The following is a 15,083-nucleotide window of genomic DNA, read 5'->3' as shown; positions in this document are numbered from 1 at the left end:
GCCCTGGTATCTGGAATTTATTTTCCTTCTACAATTGAAACTTTGTAGCCTGGAGTGGAGCCAAGCCTGCTGTTCCCTCCGGGGCGGCAGCCATTTCTGTGGAAGTTAATTCACCTTCTACAATTGAAACTTTGTTGCCTTAAACGGGGGTGAGCCCGGCAAGGGTGTGCGGAAAGCTTTGCTTCCCCTGTTGCCGCTGGCAACCCTGGCCTGCTCTCTCAAGCTCCATTCTGCCGCCATTTGTTTGAATTTGTTTACCTTCTATAATTGAAACTTTGTAGCTTGAGTGGAGGCTTAGGCCTGCAAGGGCTATTGGAAAGCTTGGCTTCCTCTGTTACCTGGGAAACCTTGCTCTCTGTGGCTGTAGCCATCTTGGATTGGGGTTAATTTGCATACTCGCCCTGATTGGTTGGTGGGCATGGCTTGGCTGGTGGGCATGGCTTATGTAGCGGAGTGATGGTTAATTTGCATATTACCATTTTATTAGAGAGGATATTCTAAAGTGTTAAAAATTGTCAAGTGTGGTATTGTTGCCAAAAGTGACAGGTCAGTGGAACAAAAGAAGTATAGGAACAAGCCCAAATAAATGTAATAATTAAATATATGAAAAGGAGATTTTTTTTTAAAAATATATTTTATTGATTTTTCACAGAGAGGAAGGGAGAGGGATAGAGAGCCAGAAACATCGATGAGAGAGAGACATCGACCAGCTGCCTCCTGCACATCCCCCACCAGGAGATGTGCCCGCAACCAATGTACATGCCCTTGACCAGAATCGAACCTGGGACCTTCCAGTCCGCAGACCGACGCTCTATCCACTGAGCCAAACCAGTTTCAGCGAAAAGGAGATTTTTAAATCAGTGGCTAACCATTATGAAAATAAGTGACAGCTCCATCTCATTCTTTACAATAAAATTAATTTCATTTTAATATTTTAATGTAAAAAATAAATTAAAATTCTAGAATATAATAGAAATATTTCTAAATTATGTCCCCTCACTCAGGAGTAGAAACTGTAAAATAAAAGGTTGATATAATTTATCAAATAAAACATTTAAATATTCTGTATATCAAAGAACATTATAAACAAAGTTAAAAGACTGCTGGAGCTGACCGGCAGACCCTGAGCGACGGGTGAATGATTCCTCTGACACAGGGTTCTGTGAAAGAGAGGGCTCAGGGGGGCAAACAGCCCTGTTCGCCTCCCTCCTTAGGCTTTTATTGTCACAACAGCTTGAACTAAAATTAACCTCTAGATACAATCAGCAGGGTGAGCATCCTGGAGAAAGTACCTGCATCTGTAGTGTCTTTTAAACAAGGATGTTTTGAAGTCTAAACATAAATATTCTAGTAAAACACCCAGGGGGGCAGACTTTTTTGGAAAAGTCAAGGTAGGGGCTGCCGCCTTCGGCAAGGTCCCCCCAGAAGCCTCCGACCTCTCGGGGAATCCTCCTTGCAGACATTCCAACCAAGTCCCATGCTTCCCCACAAAAGACCACATATTTGACTAACAAAGGGTTAGTGTTCTGAATACATGATAAGCTTTTATAAATAAGAAAAGAATGAATAACCCAATACAAAAAAACAGTGGGCTAAGGACATTATCAGAGAAGAAATGCAAATGCCACCTTGTGGTATATTATTTCATAATTATAGATTATGACCCACTTCTCTCTATACTTCATGTTCTTTCTTTTGATGTGGTCATCTAATCTTCTGTCCTAGCTGTACTATTATAATATACTAGAGGCCCGGTGCATGAAATTTGTGCACGGAGTGGGGGGTGTCCCTCAGCCCAGCCTGTACCCTCTCCAATCTGGGACATCCCTCTCACAATCCAGGACTGCTGGCTCCCAACTGCTCGCCTGCCTGCCTGCCTGCCTGCCTGCCCCTAACCGCTTCTGCCTGCCAGCCTGATCACCCCTAACCACTCCCTTGCCAGCCTAGTTGCCCCCAACTGCCCTCCCCTGCTGGCCCAATTGCCCCCAACTGCCCTCCCCTGCTGGCCTGGTCACCCCTAACTGCCCTCCCCTGCAGGCCTGGTCCCCCCCAACTGCCCTCTCCTGCCAGCCATCTTGTGGCCATCTTGTGTCCACATGGGAGTGGCCATCTTGTGTGTTGGAATGATGGTCAATTTGCACATTACCTCTTTATTATATAGGATTTTTAAATCAGGTAGGCAAATATCCTTTCTTTTTTTTCTTAAAGTTTCTTCACTGTCCATGCCCATTTATTCCAGATAATCTTTTTTTTTTTCTTTTTTAGGTTCTTTAAAGTAACCTTGGGATTTAAGTTGAAATGACTTTAAACCTAGAACTTATTTGTGGTAGAATTGACAGCATTATAATGTTTAGCCTTCCTGTGGGAGCACAGTATTTTCATATATTGAGATTGATCTTAAAACAACTCTTTCATCATGTTATTCCCCTGTTCAAAAATCCTTCTTGGCAGACTTTCATCATCGGTTTTTCAAATTCTTTTCCAGAGCCCTTAGCACAAGTTCTTTTCTTCAGACCAGCTAATCTTCTCTCTTCTGGTCAGACCTTTCCCACATTACTGCTCTGTCTGCCAAGTCCTCGTCTCCCCAGGCTCCCCAGGCTTCTCTCCAGGTTGTACCTGATCAAGGTCCGTGTCCTTGACAAGACTCCGTCCCACAGGGAGCACTTCCTCCCCTACATCCATAGTATGTATTGTATTTCCTCCTCAGAAGTTATATTACTTTGTAACATTTCTTGTTATTTTATTTTTCTAATTGCTTTTTAGTCTCCTGTTTATTTTGGAAGTTTCTTGCAGACAACAATTCTGTCTCATATTTCTTTATATCGTTGGCTGTGCCATTTGGCACAGTACCCACTCATCACATATGGCTATTGAGCACTTAAAATGTGACATCGTTGAGTACACTGGGTTTTAAGACTCAGTACAAAAGAATACGTTAATTTTTATATTGATTAAATGTTGAAAGTGAAATCAAAATGTGGGGTTTGAGTCCGAGTTCGTTGTCTCGGGAAATCAAAGAATGACGTCGCGGACAAAACCGGTTAACGGAGGCAAAGTTTATTGAGAAAAACCAGTCCTGGAAATGGTGCAGCTGCAGTTCCAGGAGCAGGCAGTGTCCAGAGCTTCCTCTCCGTGTTACAGCCGGGTGTTAAAGTCTGTTAGTCCATGTGTAGAGCCCCACACGGCCATAAGCCACGTGGGTGCAAGGGAGCGTGTCTCTTGCTATCAACCCAAGAATCTAGCGCACATCGGGGAGAGGGAGAAGAGGAGCTTGCACTTTTTAATTTAAGGGTGGATACAGCCTTGCTAGTTCTTGATTGGTCTTTTCAAAAAATTTTGTCTTAGCAACATCCTTGAAATTGGTTTATATGTCTTATTGCCTTGTGATTGGTTATCTGCAACTTGCTTGTCTTTAGCAACAGTCCATACGTTTTAGTTTGTCTCTCTCGCATGCCCTTCTTGGGTTGCCTCAGCAGTTCCACCTAGTTGGATTCCCCAGTTTGACTTCCCCATGATCCCTATTCCGGACTACCTAGTTTTTCTCTGTCTCCTCAGAAGGATAATATTGTGGATATAGTTGGTTGATTTAAATTAATTTCCCCTGTTTCTTTTTGCTATTTTTTAATGAGGCTTCTAAAAGTTTTATGCTGTATCTGAGGCTCACATTCCTGGCTTGAATTATGTTTTAGGAAACAAATTAAAGAAGAAATTCTTGGAGAGTGAAATAAATGTTATCCCCAAAGTGCAGTCTTCTGAATGTGAAATGGAAGCTCTAATTTAAGAGCGACCAAAAGCCCTTGCTGTTGTTGCTCAGTTGGTTGAGCAGTGCCCTGTGCACCAAAAGGTTGTGGATTCCCTGTCAGGGTACATAACTAGATTTCGGATTCCTGGTCCGGGCATGTGCAGGAGGCAGACAATCTCCCTCTCCCCCTCCCCTTTCCCCTCTCCCCTCACTTCTCTCTCCTCACCCCTTTCTTTCATGAATTACAAAAAAGGGCTTTTAGAAGCACTTAAGTGCTTAACCTCATCTAAATTTAAAACACCATCCTATATAATAAAAGGGTAATATGCAAATTGACCCTAATGGCGGAACAACCAGTCACTGATGCGCACTGACCACCAGGGGCCAGACGCTTAAATGCAGGAGCTGCCCCCTGGTGGTCAGTGCACTTCCACAGAGAGAGCGCCACTTAGCCAGAAGCTGGCTCATGGCTGGCCAGTGCAGCAGTGGTGGTGGGAGCCTCTCCCGCCTACTCAGCAGCACTAAGGATGTCCGATTAACGGCTACCAACTTAGGCCCGATCACCCAGGGAGTGGGCCTAAGCTGGCAGGTGGACATCCCCCAGGGGTCCCGGACTGCGAGAGGGTGCAGGCCGGGCTGAGGGACCCCACCCCCCCACACAAGTGCAAGAATTTTCATGTACCAGGACTTTAGTTAAGTAGTAAAATAAATCCAAATGAATAAAAGGATGAACACTGAAAAGGGCATAGAAATGTTAAGTGGACAGTTGTGGCCAATGCCATATTAGGAACAGGTGACTTTTTCCTTCCTTTCTGCCTCTTCCCTTTTCTTCCCAGCTCTCCTCTGCTGATGGGTACTTAGGCTGTTTCCAAACCCTTTAGGTTTCTTTCATTTCTTCCATTCCCTCTTTAAAAAAATTTTTTTTTCTTCATTATTTTTCTTCCCTAACTTATAATGCTAGATTAAAGAACATTTACATTAAGATACATTTCTCATTTGCTTCTTTAATTCACCCAAAATTTATTTTTGAATTATATATGACATAGTAAAAATTTTTTTTACAGGTAGCTAACTAAAGCACTATTTTGTTTTTTCTTAAAAATTTTTTTTTAAGAGAGAGAGGGAAGGAGAGAGAGAGAAACATCAGTGTGAGAGCAGAACACCAATCAGCTGCCTCCTATATGCTCCTAGCACTGGAATCGAACCAGCAACCCTTCAGTGCACAAGACCAGTCCCAACCAACTGAACCACACCTTCCGGGGACTGAGCACTGTTTCTTGAATACACCAGTTTTCTTGTTGATTTGTAATGACAGTAGTAATTATTGAGAGTTTACTATAGGCAAAGCAAAATTTCGAAAGCTTGTATTTTAATTCCTATTTGTATTTCTTGAATAAAAGTTTTTCTCATGTTTGGATATTTGAAATGAATTCATTAGTGTTTTCTTTAATTAAGACATTAAAAAATACAAAGTAAGCCCTAGCCAGTTTGCCTCAGTGGATAGAGCGTCAGCCTGCAGACTGAAGGGTCCCAGATTCGATTCTGGTCAAAGGCACATGCTCAGGTTGCAGGCTCAATCCCCAGTATTGGGCGTGCAGGAGGCAGCCAATCAACGATTCTCTCTCATCGATGTTTCTATCTCCCTTCCTCTCTAAAATCAATAAAAATATATTTTTTAAAAATGCAAAATAAGTTGCTTTTCTACTTGGGTCCCGATTTCTTTTTCCCTGAAAGTTGAAAATCTCTCATAAAAACAAGTGCCTTTCTTTTGTTTTTTGTTTTTTAATTTAAATTCTTTATTGTTTCAATTATTACATGTCTCCCTTTCCCCCCAGTGACCTCTTCCTGGCCACTCCCACCCCCAGCACATGCCCACACCCCCCTGCTGTCTGTGTCCATTGGTTAGGCTTATATATATGCATACAAGTCCTTTGGTTAAACGCCTCCCCCATCCACCTCTGCCTTCCCTCTGAGGTTTGATGGTCTGTTCCATGCTTCTCTGTCTCTTGATCTATTTTTGTTCATCAGTTTATGTTGTTCATTATATTCTACAAATGAGTGAGAACATACGATATTTATCTTTCTCCGACTGGCTTATTTCACTTAGCATAATGCTCTCCACGTCCATCTATGCTGTAGTGAATGGTAAGAGTTCTTTCTTTTTACATCAGCATAGTATTCCGTAGATGTACCACAGGTGTGTTTTTTTAAACATTTTTATTGATTTCAGAGATAAAGGGAGAGGGAGAGAGAGATAGAAACATCAATGATGAGAGAGAATCATTGATCAGCTGCGTCCTGCATGCCCCCCACTGGGGACTGAGCCTGCAATCCGGGCATGTGCTCTCGACCAGAATTGAACCCAGGAACCTTCAGTCCGCAGGCCGATGCTCTATCCACCGAGCCAAACCGGCTAGGGCTGTACCACAGTTTTCTAATCCACTCATCTGCTGATGGGCACTTAAGCTGTTTCCAAATCTTAGCTATAAATTGTGCTGCAATAAACATAGGGGTGCATATGTCCTTTCTGATTGGTGTTTCTAGTTTCTTGAGATATATTCCTAGAAGTGGGATCACTGGGTCAAATGGGAATTCCATTTTTAACTTTTTGAGGAAACTCCATACTGTTCTCCACAGTGGATGCACCAGTCTGCATTCCCACCAGCAGTGCACGAGGGTTCCTTTTTCTTCACATCCTCGCCAGCACTTGTCGTTTGTTGATTTGTTGATGATAGCCATTCTGACAGGTATGAGATGATACCTCATTGTCATTTTGATTTGCATCTCTCGGATGATTAGTGATTTTGAGCATGTTTTCATACGTCTCTTGGCCTTGTGTATGTCCACTTTTGAAAAGTATCTATTTAGGTCCTTTGCCCATTTTTTGATTGCATTGTTTATCTTCCTTCTGTTAAGTTGTATGAGTTCCCTATAATTTTTGGAGATTAAACCCTTATTGGAAATATCATTGGCAAATATGTTCTCCCATGCAGTGGGCTTTCTTGTTTTGTTGATGGTTTCTTTTGCTGTGCAGAAGCTTTTTATTTTGATGTAGTCCCATTTGTTTATTTTCTTCTTAGTTTCCATTGTCCTAAGGAGCCGTATCAGTAAAGATATTGCTACAACATATGTCTGATATTTTCTGCCTATGGGTTCTTCTATGATTTTTATGGTTTTCCATCTTATGTTTAAGTCCTCTTTCCATTTTGAGTTTATTTTTGTGTATGGTGTAAGTTGGTGGTCTTACTTTTCCATTTCTCATGAGGGATATTACTTATAGGTGTCTTCCAGGTTTCAAAAAAGATGGTAAGAAGGATATGTGCACTTTGTCCCAAAGACCTCGAGTGTGGTGTCCTGTACTGTGCACAATCAGAGGACATAGCTGCTCATGAAAATTGTTTGGTAAGTTACTTGAAAATACAGGAGTTCTTTCCTTAGCCTGTTTGGCTCAGTGCATAGAGCATCAGCCCTTGGATTGAAGGGTCCTGGATTTGATTCCAGTCAAGCAGGCCCATTCAGGAGGCAACCAATCAATGTATCTCTCTCACATCGATGTTTTTCTCTATGTCTTTCCCTTCCCTACCACTCTCTAAAAACCAATGGAAAAATACCTTTTTGTGAGGATTAACAAAAATAAAATAAATAATTACATGAATTTTTTTAGGAAAGGTTAGACCAAAATAGAAAAATGGTATTTTGAGTACAAAGAATGATGAGTTGGCCATGGTTTGGGCTTTTAAGTGGGGATTTTGGGAGGATATTTTGCTAACTTTTTAATTTTTTAGATCTTATCACCTTATGATTCCTTTAAATTTTATTTATAATAAGGATTATGAAGAAGCTTTTTAGCCCAGCTGGTTTGGCTCAGTGGTTGAGTGTTAACCCATGAACCAGGAGGTCCCTGGTTAGATTCCTGGTCAGAGCACATGCCCAGGTTTCGGGCTCAATCCTTAGTAGTGGGTGTGGTGCAGGAGGCGGCCGATCAATGATTCTCATCATTGATGTTTCTATCGCTCTCTTCCTCTCTAAAATTAATAAAAATATATATATTTTTTAAATTTTAAAGAAGCTTTTTAAAAGACATTTTAATTTGGGAGAAAAATGGACACCCTCATGATATATGAGTCTTTTTATCCATTAACAGGGTCTGTCTCCCCAATTATTCAGATCTTGTATGAATTTTAGAAATATTTAATAATTTTTTTTATGTAGTTCTAGAACTTTGGGTTAGGCCTATTCCTGGGTTTGTTTTGTTACTTTTTCCTAATACCTGCTCAAAATAAGTTATTATTGGTACATACAAGCACTGTTGATTTTTTAAAATTGATCTTGTCCAATAAATTTTGCAAATTCATATTAATTCTAGTAGTCTCTAGATTCACCTAGATGTTTTATTTGGACAAGCCTCACCTGTAAATAAAGATACTTTTTTTTCTTTTAATTTTTGGGCTTCTTAATTTCTTTTTTTTGTTTTACTGCATTTGTCTAGATCATTCTGTTATAATAGTGATTAGAAGCTTTTATATATTTACTAGAGGCCCAGTGCATGAAATTCGTGCACTTGGGGGGGTGTCCCTCAACCCAGCCTGCACCCTCTCCAATCAGGGACCCCTTGGGGGATGTCCAACTGCCAGTTTAGGCCCGATCCCACAGGCATCCCTCTCACAATCCGGGACTGCTGGCTCCCAACCGCTCACCTGCCTGCCTGATCGACACCTAACTACTCCCCTGCAGACCCGGTTGCCCCCAACTGCCCTCCCCTGCCAGCCATCTTGTGGCAGCCATCTTTGACCACATGGGGGTGGCCATCTTGTGTGACGGCATGAGGGTCAATTTGCATGTTACATCTATTATATTGGATAGACACTTTAAAGTAGGGAGCTTTGTCTTATTTCTTAGTGGGATGTTTCTAAGGTTTTAAATTTGTGTATACTTTAAGGTTTTAATATTTTACTTTATTAAAATAAGGATGTTTCCTTTTATTTCTAGTTTGCTAAAAGAATATTGAATATTAAGAAAAGTTGCTCATACGGTACAAAGAAATTTTTTGTTGGAACCATTTGAAATTAAATTGGGACACTCTTACTTTAGTGTGTATTTCCTACAAACAAGGATGTTCTTTGACATAATCACAATATGACCATCAAAATCAGGAAATTATCCCAGCCAATGTGGCTCAGTGGTTGAGCGTTGACCCATGGACAGCACATGCCCAGGTTGTGGGCTCAATCCCCAATGCCCAGGGGTGTGTGCAGGAGGCAGCCAATTAATGATTCTCATCATTGATGTTTCTCTCTCTCCCTCTCCTTCCTCTCTCTAAAATCAATAAAAATATATTTTTAAATCATGAAATTACTATTAATGTATTACTCAAATCACTCGAGGTTTCATCTGTTGTCCTAATAACTTTCTTTATAACAAAGGATTCCACTTCATGGGTTCCAAATTGTTTTCATGTCTCCAGTTTTCTCTTTTTAATTTGTTAGTAATATGTTACGTACTTATTTTCTGCTCTTAAACCATTCTGAGATTAACACTATTTGAACATGAGATTTTATCCTAACATACTGTTACTGTTAATTTGTTAATTTTTAGTTAACTTTAATATATAAAACAAAATGCACCTATTTTAAGTATACAGTTTGAAGAGTTTTAAGACATCTCTTTACCAATGTAACCACCACCAACCATCAAGATATAGAACATTTCCATTATCCAGAAAAGTTCACTTGTACCCCCTTGAAATCACCACCACCACCACCTCCCCCTCCCCGCCCCTGCCTAGTCCCTTGTCTTTTCTCGAATCTCATGTGAAAGGAATCCTACAGCATCTATTCTTTTATATCTGGCTTTTATTTTATTTTATCTTTTTACTTATTTATTTTTACTCAGTACACATTCTTCTGTGTTATTGAATGTATCTATTTTTTTTCCTTTCAACTTGTGCATAGTATCCCATTGTATAGATATATTACAATTTCTTTATCCATTTGCCTATTGATAAAATATGTCATTTCCAGTTTGGGGAAATTAGGATAAATCTGCTATGAATATGAGTCTTTATGTGTGAGTATAAGCTTTTATTTCTCTTGGGTGAATACCTAAAAGAGGAATGCTGGGTCATAAATTAAGTGTATGTTTAACTTTTAAAGTAATTGCGTCATTTTACACTACTAACAACGTGTAAGAGTTGTATTTGATCCACACCCTCGACACTTGTATTTTCAGTCTTTTTCATTTTTGCTAGTCTAGTGAGTGTGTATTGGTATCTTAGTATGGTTTTAATTTGCTTAAAGTTTAAAGATATTGAGATTCTGTTCATGTGCTTCTTCAACATTTGTAACTCTTTCTATGAAATGTCTGTTTAAATGTTTTGCCCATTTTTAATTGAATTGTTTATCTTATTACTAGAGGCCCAGTGCACGGATTTGTGCACCAGTGCGGGTGGGGTCCCGTGGCCTGACCTGTGGGGATCGGGCTGAAACCGGCTCTCTGACATCCCCTGAAGGGTCCCAAATTGCGAGAGGGTGCAGGCCAGGCCGAGGGACCCACTGATGCACAATCGGGGCCCGGAAGGGACTGCCGGAAGGCTCCAAGGCATGTCTGGCCCATCTTGCCCAGTCCCAATCAGGGCCATGGAGGGACCGTGAGAGGGCTCCAGGGCGTGTCTGGCCCGTCTCACCCAGTCCCAATTGGCTGGACCCCAGCAGCAAGCTAACCTACCATTCGGAACGTCTGCCCCCTGGTGGTCAGTGTGCATCATAGTGACTGGTCAAACAGTCGAACGAATGGTCAGACACTTAGCATATTAGGCTTTTATTATATATTATTATTTTCTCTTTGATGAGTTATAAGAGTTTTTCCTATATTCCTGATACACTTTTCAGATATACATACTATGAATATTTTTAAAAATATTTTTTATTGATTTTTTTTGTTTTTTGGGGGGGAGAGAGGAAGGGAGAGGGAAAGAGAGAAACATATGTGAGAGCGGAACATCAATCAACTGCCTCCTACACGCCCCCTGCTGAGGATCAGGCTGCAACCCAGGCATGTGCCCTGACCTGGAATCAAACTGGCAACCTTTTGGTGCACAGTATGATAACCAACCCACTAAGCCACAACTGCCAGGGCCATATTGTGAATATTTTCTCCCAGTCTCTGGTTTGCTTTTTTGTTTTTTATCAATTCTTTCAATGAGCAAAAAGTTTTAGTTTTGAGAAAGTCCAACTTATTAACTTTTTCTATATAGTTTCTAAATAGCTTCTGCTTTTTCTAAGAAACCTTTGCTTATATCCAGTATCACAGATTTTTGTTTTTCGTGCCCTTGTTATTTGAGTATATGTGTTACGTTGATCCTTAATTCGGAGGGAGTTGAATTCTTTTGGTTTCAAGTAACACAAAGCAATAAAAGGGGCTTGGTGATAAGGTTGCTGGGGCATTTCCTGGCTCCTGAAGGCAGACATGCAGCCAGTCTAAGAAACAGGCTCTGGGAAGCCATCAGGAGCCCAGGATGTCCTCTCTGCCCTCGTTTTTGTTTTGTTTTTCTTTTTACAGGCTGGCTTGCTCTGAGCATGTGGCTCAGAGCCTATTCTACTTTCCTAGGATAGAAAATCTGATTGGCCCAGCGTGGGGTGAGAGCCCCAACCAGGTTCAGTTAGCCATTGGGGGTCAGGGTTCTGGAATAGAAAACACGCCTGGGGATTGGGACCTCTTCTAAGAAAAGCAGGGTGGCTTGTGATCTGCTCACACCCCCCACCCCACCCCCAAAATGTTATCACTGTTCTATCATCTTCCACTCCTGGTGATTACTTTTTGGTGCCATTTTCTGACGTGTAGCTTTCACCATTACTCTGTGCATACTCTGGATTTTTTCCTCTCCCAATCTGCAGCTGTATTCTTCAGCACTTGTGGAATGTGAGGAGGATGAACCAAAACATGGTTATAGAAGTTTTGATGTGGAAGCAGTAAAGAAAGAAATCTTCAGAGGAAGGAGGCTGGTAAGTATAAATTACATTATTACTCACAAGATGAACAGACCCTTGGGGGATGCCTTCAAAAGAAAGTCTATTTGGTTAATAAACCAAGGACAGAGGTGCATCCTGGAGAGCTGAAGGAAGTGGGACCGGCATTGGAAACTCAGATTGAACATTTAATAATTTAAAACAAACTATAAAATGCTTCATCAGCGAAGTATATATGCCTTAGAATGTTTTGGCTGTAAGTAGGAGGAATGCCAACTCAAATGGATTTAACACAAAGGATGCTTATTTTCTCACTTAGCCAGAGGAGAAATTGGCTTCAAGGTTGGTTATTTCAATGGCTCGATGATGTCATCAAGGGCCCATCATCCTCTCTGCTTTTAATCAGATCATTACAAAACAGTCTGTGCCAAGTGTTCTAGTTAGCTAACCAGCCAAATGTTAGTAATATTGTACCTCAAGACATTAGGGTTGCTGACTTAAAAATAATATTTAATAGCATGTTTAATTTTAAATTTTAAGAAAGATTATGAAAACAGGTGCTTACTCAGTAATATCTATTCTTCTGTAGAAATGCACATTTTGTGATGAAAAAGGAGCCACCGTGGGATGTGATAAAAAATCCTGTTCCAAGAATTACCACTTTTTCTGTGCCAAGAATGACCATGCAGTTCTATACGCTGGATCTGGAGGAATTTATAAGTATGTAACAAAACAGTTTTAGAGCCACATTAGGGGACTGGAATGAAATAAGGAATGGTTTAAGATTAAGGCAGAGATACATATATTTTTAATTCTCACCCAAGGAGATGTTGATTGATTTTTTTTTTTTTTTTTTAGAGAGAGGGGGAAGGGGGAGGGGGAGAGAGAGAGAAAGAAACATTGATGTGAGAAACTGGGGATCGAACCCGCAATCTAGGTATGTGTCCTGATTGGGGAATCGAACCTTCAACCTTTCAGTGTACAGGACAACACTCGAAACAACTGAGCCACACTGGCTAGGGCGCAAAGAGATTTTTAAAACTAATTTTATGCTAATTATTTCTAAGTAAGAACTTAGTTTGGGGTCCCTTGTTGGGAGTCTGACTTCACAATACCTTCTCCATATATCATGAGAAGAAAATAAGTAGGGTTGGTTTTGGTTTTGGTTGTAATCTTCCTACATCCCTTCTTCTCTGGTGGAAAGCATTGGTTGTCACAGTGGCATGAGTGACCTAGTGATCTACAAAATGGGTAGCCATGAGACTGGGAACCAGTTCACATTTGCTTTTTCCTATAAACAGGAAAGGAGCCTTACTTGTTAGCCACAGGTCTATTGTTTATCCATCTTGTCTGCTCAATAAATATCTTTTCCCACCATGGTCACCACTATCATACCTAAAAATAACTTCTAAAGATGATAAACTGTGCAGCAAATACAGTAATCAGTCTTTCAGTTCTTGAAGAAACTTACCTTGTTTGTATTGCTTTTGACTTTTAAATCTTGCTTTTTGTTGTTAATAATTCTTTAAATGTTAATTTTAACCCAATAAGGCATATTTCTTTTTTTCCCTTAATCCTCACCAATGGATATGCTCATCAATTTTAGAGAGAAAAGGGAAGAGAGCGAGAGCAAGAGCGAGAGAGAGAGAGAGAGAGAGAGAGAGAGAGAGAGAGAAATATAAATGTGGGAGAGAAACGTCAATTGGCTGCCTCTTGTACATGTCCCAACCTGGGACCGAACCCGAAACCCAGGTATGTGCCCTAACTGGGAATCGAACCCATGACTTTCGGTGTATGAGACAATGCTCCAATCAACTAAGCCACACTGGCCAGGGCCCAATAAGGCATAGTTCAAGTTCAATAGAATTATATTTGTTTTATCCAGGGAGAAACTTGAGCTTCTTTTTGATGAAAAGTTTCAGTTCAGTTAAATAATTATACAATTTAGTAAAAACAAAACAGTAACCCAACTGTTAACTAAATTGATTTAGGCTACTTAGGTTGTTTTCATATCTTGGCTATACTATATAATAAAGAGGTAATATGCAAATTGACCATTACTCCAACACATAAGATGGCTGCCCCCATGTGGTCAAAGATGGCCACCCCCATGTGGTCAAATATGGCCGCCCCATGTGGACACAAGATGGCCAGTAGGGGAGGGCACTTGTGGGTGATCAGGCCAGCAGAGGAGGGCAGTTGGGAGGTACCAGACCTGCAAGGGAGGGCAGTAGGGGGCGATCAGGCCAGCAGGGGAGGGCAGTTGGGGGCAACCAGGCCAGCAGGGGAGGGCAGTTGGGGGCAACCAGGCCTGCAGGGGAGGATAGTTAGGGGCAACCAGGCCGGCAGGGGAGGGCAGTTAGGGGTGACCAGGCCGGCAGGGGAGGGCAGTTGGGGGGAACCCAGTCCTGTAGGGGAGGGCAGTTAGGGGTGACCAGGCCAGCAGGGGAGGGCAGTTGGGGGGAACCCAGTCCTGTAGGGGAGGGCAGTTAGGGGTGACCAGGCCGGCAGGGGAGGGCAGTTGGGGGGAACCCAGTCCTGTAGGGGAGGGCAGTTGGGGGTGACCAGGCCAGCAGGGGAGAGCAGTTAGGGGCAACCAGGCCTGCAGGGGAGGGCAGTTGGGGGTAACCGGGCCAGCAGAGGAGGGCATTTGGGGGCAACCAGGCCTGAAGGGGAGGATAGTTAGGGGTGACCAGGCTGGCAGGGGAGGGCAGTTAGGGGCAATCAGGCCAGCTGGGGAGCAGTTAGGTGTCAATCAGGCTGCCAGGGGAGTGGTTAGGAGTGATCAGGCAGGCAGGCAGGCAAGCGAGTGGTTGGGAGCCAGCAGTCCTGGATTGTGAGAGGGATGTTCGACTGCCCATTTAGGCCTGATCCCGGTGGGACATCCCTCAAGGGGTCCCAGATTGGAGAGGGTTCAAGCTGGGCTGAGGGACACCCCACCCCCTTTCCCGTGCACGAATTTCGTGCACCGGGCCTCTAGTTGTAAATAAAGCTGTAATGAACATAGGGGTGCATATAGTTTTGTGAATTAGTGTTTTTGTTTTCTTCAGATAAATACCCAGAAATGGATTGTATGTAGTTCTGTTTTTTATTTTTTGAGGAATTTCCATGCTGTTTTCCATAATGGCTGCATCAATTTACATTTCCACCAGTAGTGCACAAGGTTTTTCCACATCCTGACCAACACTTCTTATTTCTAGTCTTTTTGATAGTAGCCATCCTAACAGGTGTGAGGTGATATCTTATTGTGATTTTGATTTGCATTTCCCTGATGATTAATGATGTTAAGTGAAATTGAATGATGGTTGGGGGTATGAGGGTTCATCATATCTCCTCCACATTTATATATGTTTGAAAATTTTCATATTAAAAAAAAA

General features: G+C 41.8%; 1 protein-coding gene across 1 annotated transcript in view; it reads left to right on the top strand.

Moving 5' to 3' along the window:
* SETDB2 (SET domain bifurcated histone lysine methyltransferase 2) overlaps positions 1–15,083 on the top strand; it is a 98,464-nt gene that overhangs the window by 68,250 nt on the left and 15,131 nt on the right. Inside the window, exons 11-13 of the mRNA XM_054719793.1 lie at positions 7,023–7,144; positions 11,635–11,742; positions 12,296–12,426. Of these exons, the coding sequence (XP_054575768.1) occupies positions 7,023–7,144; positions 11,635–11,742; positions 12,296–12,426 (361 nt within the window). The remainder of the gene's footprint in view (positions 1–7,022; positions 7,145–11,634; positions 11,743–12,295; positions 12,427–15,083) is intronic.

Source organism: Eptesicus fuscus, chromosome 8 (genome assembly GCF_027574615.1).
Source record: "Eptesicus fuscus isolate TK198812 chromosome 8, DD_ASM_mEF_20220401, whole genome shotgun sequence".
Classification (NCBI taxonomy): Eukaryota; Metazoa; Chordata; class Mammalia; order Chiroptera; family Vespertilionidae; genus Eptesicus; species Eptesicus fuscus.
The sequence above is the reverse complement of the archived record's forward strand: the minus strand, read 5'-3'. Positions and strand labels throughout refer to the sequence as shown.